The 13537-nt window shown below is 41.4% G+C and overlaps 1 protein-coding gene across 4 annotated transcripts in view; it reads right to left on the reverse strand.

The window, feature by feature from the left end:
• Positions 1-13537, reverse strand: part of SCUBE2 (signal peptide, CUB domain and EGF like domain containing 2) — a 69492-nt gene that overhangs the window by 16229 nt on the left and 39726 nt on the right. For 3 of the 4 annotated variants that reach the window (XM_047071689.1, XM_047071687.1, XM_047071686.1), the window contains one exon: positions 864-1034. The exons of the other annotated variant lie outside the window; for it this stretch is intronic. In XM_047071689.1, coding sequence (XP_046927645.1) covers positions 864-1034 — 171 coding nt within the window. The remainder of the gene's footprint in view (positions 1-863; positions 1035-13537) is intronic. 4 annotated transcript variants of the gene reach the window in all.

A 13537-nucleotide genomic window follows, 5' to 3' on the forward strand; every position in this document is an offset into this window, starting at 1 on the left:
ATAAATATATCTTAATAAGGTCACATACAAGTATAAATAGATGCTCCAAGTGCTTCCTTATCAACCCACAGTTGGTCCTAGGATTTCATAACAGGCCAAAGATATGGTAGGAGTCACACAGTTAGTCTGAGGCTCTGATTTTTAAACCCTTTGAAAAATCCCACAGTTGAGTCTGGAGTCATGTAGGTGGGAACTAAAGCTGACTCTGGGAGTCACTGGGAGGAGAGGCAGGGGCCACCTGCTCTCCACCACAGACATCACCTACAAACTGCCGTGTCAGATCACACCTTCTATGTGAGCCCACAGAGCATCAATACAGCTGGCCACTTAATCAAAAATCAAAAATCAAATTATTTTATTAATAAAATAAATAGGAAATAAGCCCACAAAAATCTAAATCAACCTGGCTCTAGAGTTAACATAAGGGACATGAAAAACTCTTCACAGAGTTTTAACAAAGTCACCAAATGGTTACTCCTTAAAAATCAATACGGTATGAATTTGAGACCAAAACTGGACAGTGAGAACCACTTTCTCCACTGTAACACTACACACTGGGAGATCATTCAGGTGTCAACGTATATTTATTTATAGTGAGTAAAGTGTGCATTAGCAATGCTTACACCTTCTTTTCTGACAATGCCTTCTATCAACTTTTCATTTATTTGTCCAAGTGAGCATCACCCCAGCATGTGTTGGGCACCAAGGTAGGCACTTGAGCCAAAAATAAACCCAATGTGGTCCCTGCCCATAGGAAGCCCATGGTGCAGTATGCATTGTCTGCACTGAAACATTACTTAACACCTTCCATCTAAGCAATATTGGAGACCGGAGGAATAAGAAGGAGCAGATGGAACCCTTACCTCCACATTCAGATATATTCCAAGCTTCTGGAGTCTTCAGGACTCCTGGATTTTCCGGTCTTGGGCACGGTTCACATGTGATTTGTCCTTCCTCATTTTGGAAGGTTCCATTTGGACATAAAATGCAGCGTTCTTGTGCTCCATCATAATATGTCCCAGCCCTGCAACTGACTAGCCAAAGTGGGAAATGATCTGGTCAGTGAGGGGATAGAGGCCAAGAAAGGAAGAGTGCTAGAGATAACAGTAAACAGATGGCATTGACCCCACACTCCTTCATACAAACCCCTGAATACAGAATATGTGCCACCTTTGGGTTTTCTGTGCACACCCCTCTGCCATGATCCCTATGGCCCACTGTTAGAGGTGTTTGCAGGTTTTCTCTCCCTAGACCATGAACTCCTTGGAAGCAGGGATCACAGTGGTCTTAATTATCTTTGAGCACAAGCACTTGATGACTTTTCCTATTTCACAGAGCTGTCAGAAGGATTATAAAGTGAAAATCATTCACTGAACATAGGCCCAGTGCTAAAGGAATAGAAACAAGGGTGCTATTAATTCTGGCTGATGGCATCCCTGAAGGCTTCCTAGAGGCCACATCTGTGTGCGACATTAAAGGATGAATAGGATCTCCCCAGGAAGAAAAGGGGGCAGGTCATAAAAGGTCATGCTTGACATATAGGAAGAGAGGGAAGAAAGGAAGTTTAGGATAGATTTTAAAAATTCTTGAATGCCAGGCATTTGGATTTTATTCTTCAGGTAGAGGAACCATTGAAACATTCACTCTCTGGTGGCTGTGAGGAGGGTGATCTCAAAAGTCTTACCAATAAGCTCTCCAACATAGCACACTTCATGTTTGTAATCAAATTAATATATTATAAAGAGGAAACCATGGTAAATGTCTCCTGAAAGACTAAACTACAAGGAAATTAATAAACTATGCTTCTGACTTTATTTCTGGTATTAGTAGTTATTAAATATAGATTTATATCTTATTTTAGAATACAAATATAAAATAAATATGCTTAATTGGGTTCTTTAATATCATATTCAAACATCATCATAACCATCAAAATAGCCTTTCTAATGGCTAACATTTACTAAGTACTTAATATCTCCTGTTAACCATGCCCAAATCTTTACATACATTATCTCATATCCCCCAAAACAACCCTATAGGGGTGCCTGGCTGGCTCAGTCAGTAAAGCATGTGACTTTTGATCTCAGGGTCATGAGTTTAAGCTCCACTTTGGGCATGGAGCCTACTTAAAAACAAACAAACAAACAAAGAAACAAACAAACACAACCCTTAAGATCTAACAATCCTAAGGAGTTAGGTACTATTTTTAACTACATTTTACAGAAATAGAGACTTAAGGACGTGAAATAATTTGGCCAAGGTCCCACAGCTAGTCTGTGAAATACACCTACAGTGAGATTAAGAGTCTTGGATTTAAGGGGAAGAAAGTTCTCTAACAAAAGTGCGGAATCATAATTCAAGCCTTTCCCAAGGATTCTCTGTGTGGAATTAGGGGACCTTGACTAGAATAAACATATTCTCTCTCTCTCTCTCTCTTTTTTAAATTTATTTATTTATTTTGAGGGGTGATGGTGGAAAGAGAGCACAAGGGAGGAGCAGAGAGAGAAGGAAAGAGAGAGAATCCCAAGCAGCCTCTTTGTGGTCAGCACAGAGCCCAATTCAGGGCTCGAAACCACAAACCATGAGATCATGACCTGAGCTGAAACCAAGACTCAGACATTTAACCAACTGAGCCACCCAGGCCCCCCTCTCTTTTTTAATGTTGACTTATTTTTGTGAGAGACAGAAGGGGAGAGAGAGGGAGAGACAGAGTGCACACACAAATGAGCATGAGTGGGAGGAGGTGCAGAGAGAGAGGGAGACAGAGAATCTGAAGCAGACTCCACGCTGTCAGTGCAAAGCCCAGTATGGGGCTTGAACCTATCAACCATGAGATCATGACCTGAGGCGAAGTTGGATGCTCAACCGACTGAGCTACCTAGGCACCTCAACACATTCTCTTTTCTACTGAAGCTGCTAAGAAATAGAAAATAAAATGTCACATGATAAAATTAGCTATCATATCTCTTCAATGTCTGTGAGGAGGAATATCTGTTTCCATGCAATTTGCATTTATACTTTTAGGGTTAAACATGGCAAGGCTCTCTATTACCATTAATAAAAATGTCTTTTCATTATTCACTTCAAAATCTAAAAAAGAAAAAAAAAAAAACCCAAACGAGGTTTTTTCTAAATCATAATAAGCCAAAATATACCATATTTCAAATATTATTTCTACAATTAAATGTCATCAATCAATAAAGTATACTCTAAATTCAAATTTTTAATACTTTTTTATATTGTTTGGATTGTCTTTTATAACATTCATAGTATCATTTTATTTAATTTTATCATATTTTTTTTAAAAATTGAAAGTGAACCAAGCTCTCTTGCTTTCCTAGCAAACGTTATAATGAGTCTAATGTACAGATATGTGGCCGACAGAGCCTATAATTCCAGACCTAATTCTCAAATAGGAGAACCACTGGATAGTGGTTTCCATAATGACTCTGGTTTCAGTTCATCTCCCATGAAAAGTGGTGCTGGATTATGTACTAGGAATTCCTGACTTCTTATCCTGTGTCCCTCCTGACTGACCTAGGATGGGCCTACAGCAGGCCAGTAAGTGACAGAGTAACTCCTTCATGGCTCTACCAAGTCAACTGTCATGAAGTCTGGCAGAAAGTAAATAAAACCTGGGCTGTCTGTCCGGATTCCCTCCAGCCAAGCCATTTCCATTTCTGTAACATGCATGTGCCTAGAGGGAAAGTACCAGACGGCAGCAATGATTTCAAAGCCCCAAGAATCATAACTTTGAGTCAGATCAGCACACTCTGTTCCATCATAGTTGCCCTGGAAAACGGATCCCTTCCATGGATGGACAGGAATGGCTCTGGTTCTCACTGGAATGAGTAACTGGATGGGCTCCTGCTGCTCTGGGTTTCCACTCTTCCTTAGAACAATTTAAACCCCCCAAAGCCTTTTCAAGATTACATTTTGAGAAGCCTCACAATGTCCCACATCTGTTGCAATTTTCCAACTGAGCAAAGGGCTGAGAAATGGCCCTTTGGGCTGCCCTGCAGAAAAGAGGGCACTGGTTCTTTTTTCTCCCAGTGAAAGGCCTGCTTCACACAAACAAACTCATATTGTCACTCACAGTTTCCATTTTCCTTCCAGAAAGACCTACAGAAATAATTCCTGCCAAGCACCTTCCAAATTAATTTGTTTCTTTCACAAGGGAAAAATGAGCTAAACAGTAAAAAGTGATGCTGAATGTCATGAAGAGATGCCTGAAAACAGCTTTTTGCAAATGTGCTGAAGATCTGGCCTAAAGAGGCCTCAATCACACGTTCCAGTTGGTTCTCTTTTCTCCTCCAGCAGCCAGCTTGTTTTGCTGCCCCAGACAAAGGAGTCAATTGCCCCCAGAACACTTCACGATCACAGCAAAGCTTTTGTGTGTCTTCAGTGACCATTAAAATCCCATTCTCAAATCCCACACAGCTGTTTTCTCCCCCTATTAAAAAAAAAATACAAGAAAGCTTTTCTGATGCAAAAAGGAGAGACCAGCAGGGACCAGGATTAATGGCGACAAAGAGACCTGAAGGCTCACCCTCTTTTCAACACTATGGCCTTTGAGTATTTCAGGCTATGGACAAACACTATGGTCTCTCTGTGGTGAAGATGGTGAACCTAATAAAAGAGGTCACTCTCTAGCATCTGACTTGTTTTCTTACGAGGCACGCCTTGACTTCTGAAGGAAAGCCACAAGCTGCCCACGTCGGCAGATTCCCAGGGTGTTCTGGAGCTGCTGCTTTGTCACAGCTCAGAGGCTAAGACAATGCTGTGGCCTTGGGATTCTGGTTTGAAGCTCTTTTAAAGGAGCTGTTCAGAATAACAGGAAAGAGCACCCCTTGGGGCTGAGAGGCTGAGCTGTCACACCCATCCAGGTTTCTGGTGTGTGCTCAGGTTTGCTGTTTGAAAACATTCTTAGAGTTGGGGCAGAGAGATGAGTGCAGCTGACACCTTTCTGGGGGGGCGGGGGGTTCCCCAAGGCATGCTGTGTTCTCTTCCCGCCTAGTTAACTGGGGCTGAGATGTCACTTCCTTCAGAGGGCCTCTTTTGCCCTGGATTTAAATATTTCCCCAAAGATTTGCCCTTTGCCGTTTTTTGTTTTAATGTTGGTGGCTATCCTTGGGATTTCATCTGTTGTCCCTGTGAAAATTCATTACTTCAGTTAAATGCTTAGCATTAATGATGTGCTAAACACTGTTCTAAACAGAACTGGAGGTATAGCAGAGAAGACAGATAAGGTCCTGCCCTCAAGGGGCTCTCATTCTAGTGGAGAATAGGGACAATAAGTAAGCAAATAAATAAATATATAGTAGAATGCTACCTAGATGTAAGTATGAATGGAGGAAAGTGCAACAGGGTAAGAAGGTAGGAGAGTGGTGGAGTGGGGGTTGTATATATGTTGTCTTAAAGAGCATCCAGGCTTTCCTCTCTGAGCAGAGACCAGACTGAAATGAGGGAAATGGCCTTGTGATGGGATTGCCTAATGGAAAAAAAAAAAAAAAGCCAGTGTAGCAGGAACACAGTGAAAGGGTCAGGGTGATAGGAGAGGAATTCTAAAAAGCAAGCAAGGGCCAGATTTCATAGGTTCTTGAAGGTCACGGTAAGAAAATTAGACCTTACACAAGGTGTATTGGAGGCTTCGCATAGGGGAGCCACATGATCTGACTTATGTTTTAACAGATCGTATGGCTGCTATGTGGAGAACACACTGAGTCAGGCAAGGGTAGGAAAACGAGTCAGAGCCTGTCACAATAGACTGGGCCCAGGATGATAGTGACTTGGAATAGAGCGGTAATGATGGAGGAAGACAAAACTATGTAGATCCAGGATATAATCTGAAAGCAGATATGATAGGATTTGCTAATGGACTGGATGAGAAGCATGAAAGAATGAGAGAGGTCAAGAAGACTGTGAGGTTTTCAATTTGAGCAATGAGGTAAATAGAAGTGCTATTTGCTGAGATGAGGGAGAAGCAGGTTTTACTTGGGAGGGAGGAGGGAGCAGGATAAAATGTTTTGTGGAGTTTAAGATGTCTGTTGGCCATGCAAGTATTGACATTGAGAAGGCATTGGTTTTACTATTGGTCTCCAAGGTAGCATATTACACCTCGGGGTTTACAAAATGATCCACTGGGTGCGGACAAAGCATTTTCCCATCTATGCCTATTAATTTTTACCTAAAAAAAAAAAAAGAAATAAAGAAAGGTTCACTGGTTTAGTGTAGGGTATAAGATTGGTCCCACAGTCTGTCCACATCTCCATGAGTCAGAGACACATATGAAGTAACAAGGTCTCCAAGGAAAGGGAAAAACAGGCATCCACAGCTCTGAAGGTGGGAAGGTACTGACTGCTTTGCTTCTTTTCAAAGTATTGAGAATTACAGTTTGCCTAGTTGAATAGATCTCTTGATTTTATTATCCAGTTTCAACCAAGCTAACTGGCACAAAATAGAGAGCAGCTTCATACAATCATACAGAAACCTTGGACTGAGCAGGTATGGGTAAACAGCAGGGAAGAGCCAGGTAGAAATGCCTTTCACTACCGAACTAGTTCTTTGTCAAACATCAAGAGATGGAGGGGCGCCTGGGTGGCGCAGTCGGTTAAGCGTCCGACTTCAGCCAGGTCACGATCTCGCGGTCCGTGAGTTCGAGCCCCGCGTCAGGCTCTGGGCTGATGGCTCAGAGCCTGGAGCCTGTTTCTGATTCTGTGTCTCCCTCTCTCTCTGCCCCTCCCCCGTTCATGCTCTGTCTCTCTCTGTCCCAAAAATAAAATAAAACGTTGAAAAAAAAATTAAAAAAAAAAAAAACATCAAGAGATGGAAACAGTAATGATTTCATCAGACCTGACAAGAGTTGAGCCAAAACACTAGCAACTCACAAAAAGACTATTTGAAAGATGGCTTTATAACCACTACTGTTAGCAATGAACCTTTCCAAATTATAAATATGGTACCTTAAGATGCTGGCCAGTTATTTTTAAATTTTGTTTACTTAATCTGTAACTCATTCTTCTATCTTTTATGATAAGCATAATATGCTAGCCAATAGTATAAGTATGTGACTTTTACATAAACATTCATAAATTCAAAAATATTTCACTGTGTGTGTGTGTGTGTGTGTGTGTGTGTGTGTGGTAAAGAACATTGAACACACCCTGAGATAAAGAAGTCCATAATTCAAAAGAGAGGTTAGAGCTGGAGAGGGCAGTTTGGCAGTCACCAGCACATGGTGGTATTTAAAGATCTGGCAGCGAATGAGGTCATGTAGGAGAGTGCGAAGATACAAGATGGGGGACAGAAGACTGAGCCTTGGAATATCTGATGTTTAGAGATCAAAAATTAGGGGAGAAGCAACATGTAAAATAAAAAGGGAGCAGCCATTGAGGTGGGAGGAGAGCCAGAAGAGTGTGGTGTCTGAAACTCAGGAGAAGAGAGTGCTTCCAGGAGGAGGGAGTGGAAATAAGTACCTGGATGAGAGTTGGCAACTGGACTTGGTAACATAAAAGTGGTTCAAAAAGCGTAATAGTGCTTTTCTTGGGAAAAGCAGTTTCAGTAGAGGGGTTGGGAACAAAAACCAGACTGACTAGAGTTGAGGAGAAAACGGGAGGGGAGGACGCAAAGACAGCAAGTTTAGATAACTCTTTCAAGGCGTTTGGCTCTCTGGGGGTGGGGGGGTGGTCAAAGAAATGAGGCAGTATTTGGAGAGAGGCATGAAGTCAAAGGAGGGTTTGTTTGGTTTTTCAGACAAGAGATAGGTTTGTGTGCTGTTGGAAATGATCTAGCAGAGAGGAAGAATTCTGAGATGAGGGGTCACTGGGGACAATAACAGGAGCAATGTTCTTGAGAAGGTGAAAGCAAATGGGCTCCAGAGCCCAACTGGAGAAGCTGGCCTTGGCAGGAGCATGGGCTATTCATCCATTTTTACAGGAAGTGGGTCAGAGTATGTGTGAACAGATGCAGGACAGGAGGGCTGGTCTGTACATGATAAGATAAAGTTATTTTCCTAGCCTCCCAGAAGCTCATGGACATCACTGCCTGGAAGTCTTGCTGCAACTCAAATTTAACTTGCTCAAAGGGAATGCTTCTCTTCCCTTCCCTGCCCAGTCCTTCCTATCCCTCTGGCTTTGCTCTTTATAAATGGCATCTCTACTCCCCCAGGCACCAAGACTCCAACCCTTGCAATCCCGCACGCAGTTATTATTCCAGACCCATTTCCTCCCTGCCCCATCAGTCAGCTGCAGCATTCTGCGGCTGTGTCCCTTTTGTCCATCTGCTAATCCTCACCTCTGTGGCACTAGGGTCCTTTGATCCTCACCATCTCCTATCTAGAGATGAATAACCTCCCAACTACTTCCCTTGCCTTCTGTTCCTCCCTTCTTCAGCCCTGTCACAGCATAAAGTCATACTAAAGTACTTCTCGGACTGCTTCCCTACCTGACTCCAAAACCTCCTTGACTTGACTCCCAGCACTCCTCTTAGCATCTTTGATTCAGAACTCAGCCTTTAGTCTCCTTTTCTGAGTTTTCTTTCTTTCTCATGCTCTCTCAAGAGCCTATTTTTTTCTGCTTTTCCTATAAATCTTTTCTGATTATTTCTTCCCCAGTGATCACATTCATCCAGCCATTCAACCAACCCACAGGCTTTTTCTTCGTGCCTCCTTGCATATGCAACAGGGCTGGGTGAGATTAAGGACCTATGGGAATGAAATGAAGGATCAAGGCCAAGTCAGAAACCTCTGAGCTCACACTGACTTTTCCTCTTCTCAATCCCTAATCCAATTTATTACCAAATGTTACTCACATTTCCTGCTAAGTATTTCTAGAATCCATCACTTCTTTTCTACTCCATCTAGTGCCTTCATGTTCTCAACATCTCTCATGCAAAGCATTCAAAGCCTCCCAAGTTGGGTTTTCTGCCTCTGATCCTGACTCTCAATGCAGTAAAAGAAATCTTTCTAAAATACAAATATGACCTGGACATTCCCTGATTACAAGCCCTCTAATGGCACCTTGTCACCTAGATATAAAGTCAAGGCTCCTTAGCAACATATTCAAGGTCTCTCATGACCTGCATGTTTTTCCCACTAGCCTAGCTACCCACCACATCCTACCTTGTGCTCTTGGTTTGGTAATACTGAGGTGTCAACCACCCCCAGGGGCACATCTTGCTCAGTCTCATTCCCCAGTGCTACTCCTCTGCCGGAATACTCCTCCCCATTTACACGTCCTCTGTGCATCCTTTAAAATTCAGTGAAGGCTTCTCTTTGGGGAAGGCTTCTCTAACTTTTCCCTGGGAGGGCTAAGGGTGACTTGAGGGATTGTGTCTTATTTATCCAGGCCTCCTCAGCACCCACTGCAGAGCTGGCCCATTGTGGGTTCTCTATATGAGTGGTATAAGAGTTAGAGAATCACATGACACAGGCTGTACCCGGAAATGAGAGCATTCACACTGAGAGAAGAATACAGGCTCTTGAGACAGATCTGGATTTGAACCCTGGCTCTGCCACTTACTTGCTGAGTGACATTGGCAAAACTCCTTACCTCCCTATGTCTTAGTTTCCTTATCTATAAAAAAGGCATGATGCAAAAGAGACTTGCAATGAGGACTGAAGGACATAATATATGTAAAGTGCTTAGCACAGTGCTAAACACATTGTAAGTGCTCAATAAATGTCAACATTTTGCCAAATTCTGTTTTTTAAACTCTTTTAATGAAAAGAATTTCCTACTACTTGTTGGGATGAGCACTGGGTGTTTGTATGTAAGCGATGAACCATGGGAATCTACCCCAAAAACAAAGAGCACACTTTTCACACTGTACGTTAGCCAATTTGACAATAAATTACATTTAAAAAATAAATAAATAAAAAATAAAAGAATTTCCTACCAAGTCTGTGTGATAAGTATTGGTCTAATATTGGTCCATATTGCTAATATAAGCTTTATAATTTCCATGATTTAAAACAGATAAGAAAATTTCTGCGTGTTCAATTCCAAATAATTTCTCAATTCTGAAATAATTAAGAAGAAAATGTCTGGCTCATTCCTGCCTCAGGCCATTTGCACTTGGTGATCCCTCCTCAGCCAGAACGTCCGTTGCCCCCATCAGAGCTTTACAAGGCCAGCTCCTTCTCATTTAGGTCTTAGATCAAACGTCACCTGCTCTGAAAGCCTTCTTGAACAACTGTGGAGAGTAATCCCTCCTCCCTTCTGTCCTCTGTATTATTATCTTCATAGCATTTTTAACTTCTGAAATTACTTTTTTCTTTACTTTTTTATTGTCCATATCCTTCTGTTAGAATGTGAACTTCATAACAGCAAGCTCCTCACCCATTATGTTCACTGCTTCATCCTAAGTTCAGAGTGGTATCTCAATAAATATTGCTTGAATTAATTTTTCTCAATTGCTGCAGAGGAAAGTTACTGCTGTTGAAAGTTGAATTAAACCTTCTCAGTTTCTCTCAAGAACTCAGGCACAAAATTATTCCCAGTTTGCCAGTTGCCTGAATTGTGTCTTCTAAAAATTTCAGCAAGTTTTCAGAATAATCAAATATAAAAATATATATTTTGGCAAGTATATTCCTTAAATAATTCATCCTTTATAAAAGGATAAATGGCTATGAAAGAAAAATAGAAATCCATGTCATCTTTATTTTTTCTTTAGGTATAAAGGGCTTTGTGAATTTTATGGAGCTTAAGGAATTTGTTCCTCAGAGAATGTAATCACTTATTTTTTTTTTTACATCAAGCTAGAATTGATCACAGATGGTACAAAGGTCACCTGCAGCAGACTGTCCCCAAAGTTCTTAAATGTCAAATGAATGAGACCTTTCTATGCAAACATAAGTACAATAAATAAAGTGTTTTATAGGTCAGAAGTGATTATGTTCTTTCATGTAACTTAGGACTTTAACATTTATTTTTTAAGTGATATTGGAAAAGCAACAATTTGGTGGAAAAATAGGCAAAGAATGCAGATATTCCCAGAAGAAGAAATCCAAATGGCCACAGACGTATAATAGCATACTCAGTTTTACTAATAATCTAAGAAAAACAAGTTAAACTTGGTAGAAGTAGACTTCTATGACATTTCAAACCTACAAGCCACGTGCACAAAAAAGGATATTCACTGCAGCATTTTTTGTTGTTAAAAAAATTAGGAACAGGGGCGCCTGGGTGGCGCAGTCGGTTAAGCGTCCGACTTCAGCCAGGTCACGATCTCGCGGTCCGGGAGTTCGAGCCCCGCGTCAGGCTCTGGGCTGATGGCTCAGAGCCTGGAGCCTGTTTCCGATTCTGTGTCTCCCTCTCTCTCTGCCCCTCCCCCGTTCATGCTCTGTCTCTCTCTGTCCCAAAAAAATAAATAAAAAACGTTGAAAAAAAAAATTAAAAAAAAAAATTAGGAACAACTTAATTAAATGTTCACCAATGTGGGTATGGTTAATAAATACTAGTATCTTAGAACAAATACAGACTAGGAAGCTTTAAAAGAAATAAACTTAACTCCTCTATTAGCATGGAAGGATGTTAATGATCTACTCTATTTTTAGACCCAGCACTATTCAAATTGTATTGATACATTTTTTTAAAAATGTTTTTTTCATACATCAGCCTATAGCTGCCAGTTATCCTTTTAAGACATGAGTCAGAAACCCTGTTACTCCTCTGCTTAAAACTTTTCGCTGACTTTGTTTCTCACTCAGAGTCAGAGTCAGAGCCCTCACCCAGATTTCCATCCCCACCCGGTCTGGCCCTTGGCTACTGCTCTGACGTCCCACCTTTACCCTCCCTCCCCCACCTATCTTCCTGGCTTGCTTTCCCTTACCTTGGGGTTTCAGTACTTGCTGTTTCCTTCATCTGGGACTCTTCCCCCAGATATCCCCATAGCTTGCTTCTTCCATCTCTCACATCTCTGTCCAAATGACACTTTGCAACAACCACAGTCCCTGACCATAGTCTACATTAGGGGAGAGTATGTTCCTCCTCAGCCCTCCCCCTTCCCTGCCACTTTCTATTCCACTTCCCTGCTTACCCTTCATACCCTTATCACCATCCACTACACCACGTATTTCCTTCTTTATTGGTTTGTGGTCTGTCTTCCTCTTCCAGAATTGTAAATGCTAGGAAGGCTAAGATTTTTTGCCTTTTTGTGTCATTACTGGATTCCCAGCTCCTAGAATAGTACCTGACACACAGTAGGTGCTCAATAAATATTTACTAAATAAGTAAAATTTCATTTTTATATGTATATAACAACAGATATAGAAAAATACATAGCAACCTGTTGACAGGGATTCTTTCCCAAGAGTAGGATTAGGAGAGCTTTTACCCTTACTGTATACATTTCTGTACCACTTGAAACATACACTAATTTGGTAATGGAAAACTAAATAAAAAATATTTTAAAGGAAAAATGTAATGGTTCCATCTGTCGTCCCAGTGACTCAAAATGTTTTTGGGAGCTCCTTTCTGCTGACATTGAAAGTAATTTCCAAAAAGAACTATCCTAGGCATGTCTCCACTGTATATACCATCCAGAGTTCAGAAAATACCAGTAAGCTTGGGATTTATGATGTTCAAATAGTCCAGGAATATAAGGACAAGCTCCCCCTGCCCCCCCTCACTCACTCCCTGCCCCTTTGCCCATGGCATGTGTCTTCTGGGGAAAAAAAAAAAAAACAAAAAACAAAAAACAAAAAACCTTTCTAATTAACATATGCAGCCCCTTCTTATACACACTTTCTCCCTTCACCAAGGAAGAAATTTCACTGATAATTCTTTGTGCTGTTTTCTCTACATGGTAAAATCTTCAACACTGCTGTCAGGGTGAACCTGATTTGGTTCCATGTGGGCTACAAAATTCATCCATTGCTAGAGGGAGCTCTTGAGACAAGACACATTGCCTCTCAACAACAAATTCAACCTAACTTAGCATGACAAGCATCTCAGGACACATTAATACACACAACAGTGACATAAACCCCGTACCAAGTGTCTTTCACAAGTTGTCATGGTCATGAGGCCTCTGTTTAAGTAACTCTTGATCCTCGTTCTTGAGCCTTTTCCATGGGAGCACAGCCATGGTAGTATTAGTAATACTTTAGTTTTGCCTGATTTCTTCACTGGCCACAAAGCTCCCTGGCAAGCCCGTAAGGCCTCTCTCTACCAGAATAGCAAATGGGGAAAGGGGATGCAATTTAGCTCTCAGAGGCCAGCAGGAAGACTGGTCTGCCTGTCCCTGACAGTTTCTGCAACTCACTCCGTAAAGTAGGGCAGCAACAGCCAACTCTCATCACCATTTTGGTACGGAAACGAACTTCTAGAATTTTAAATGAGAACAAACCAACCAGCTGGGTTGTTTCTTAATTTTTTTTTCTTTTTAAAAGAGTTAGCTAGAATCAAACTCAAGACTATTTGAAAACCAGCCCCTGGCGGACAATTACACTTGATTTTATACTTGATTTTTACTTCGTTTTGAGAAAGCAACAGAGTTGGGGTTATTGCCCACAACTCTTCTGAATGAGTGCCCTGGG

Source organism: Lynx rufus, unplaced genomic scaffold (assembly GCF_022079265.1).
Source record: "Lynx rufus isolate CCGP_SWC_20201006 ecotype Redwood Valley unplaced genomic scaffold, mLynRuf1.p SCAF_9, whole genome shotgun sequence".
NCBI lineage: Eukaryota > Metazoa > Chordata > Mammalia > Carnivora > Felidae > Lynx > Lynx rufus.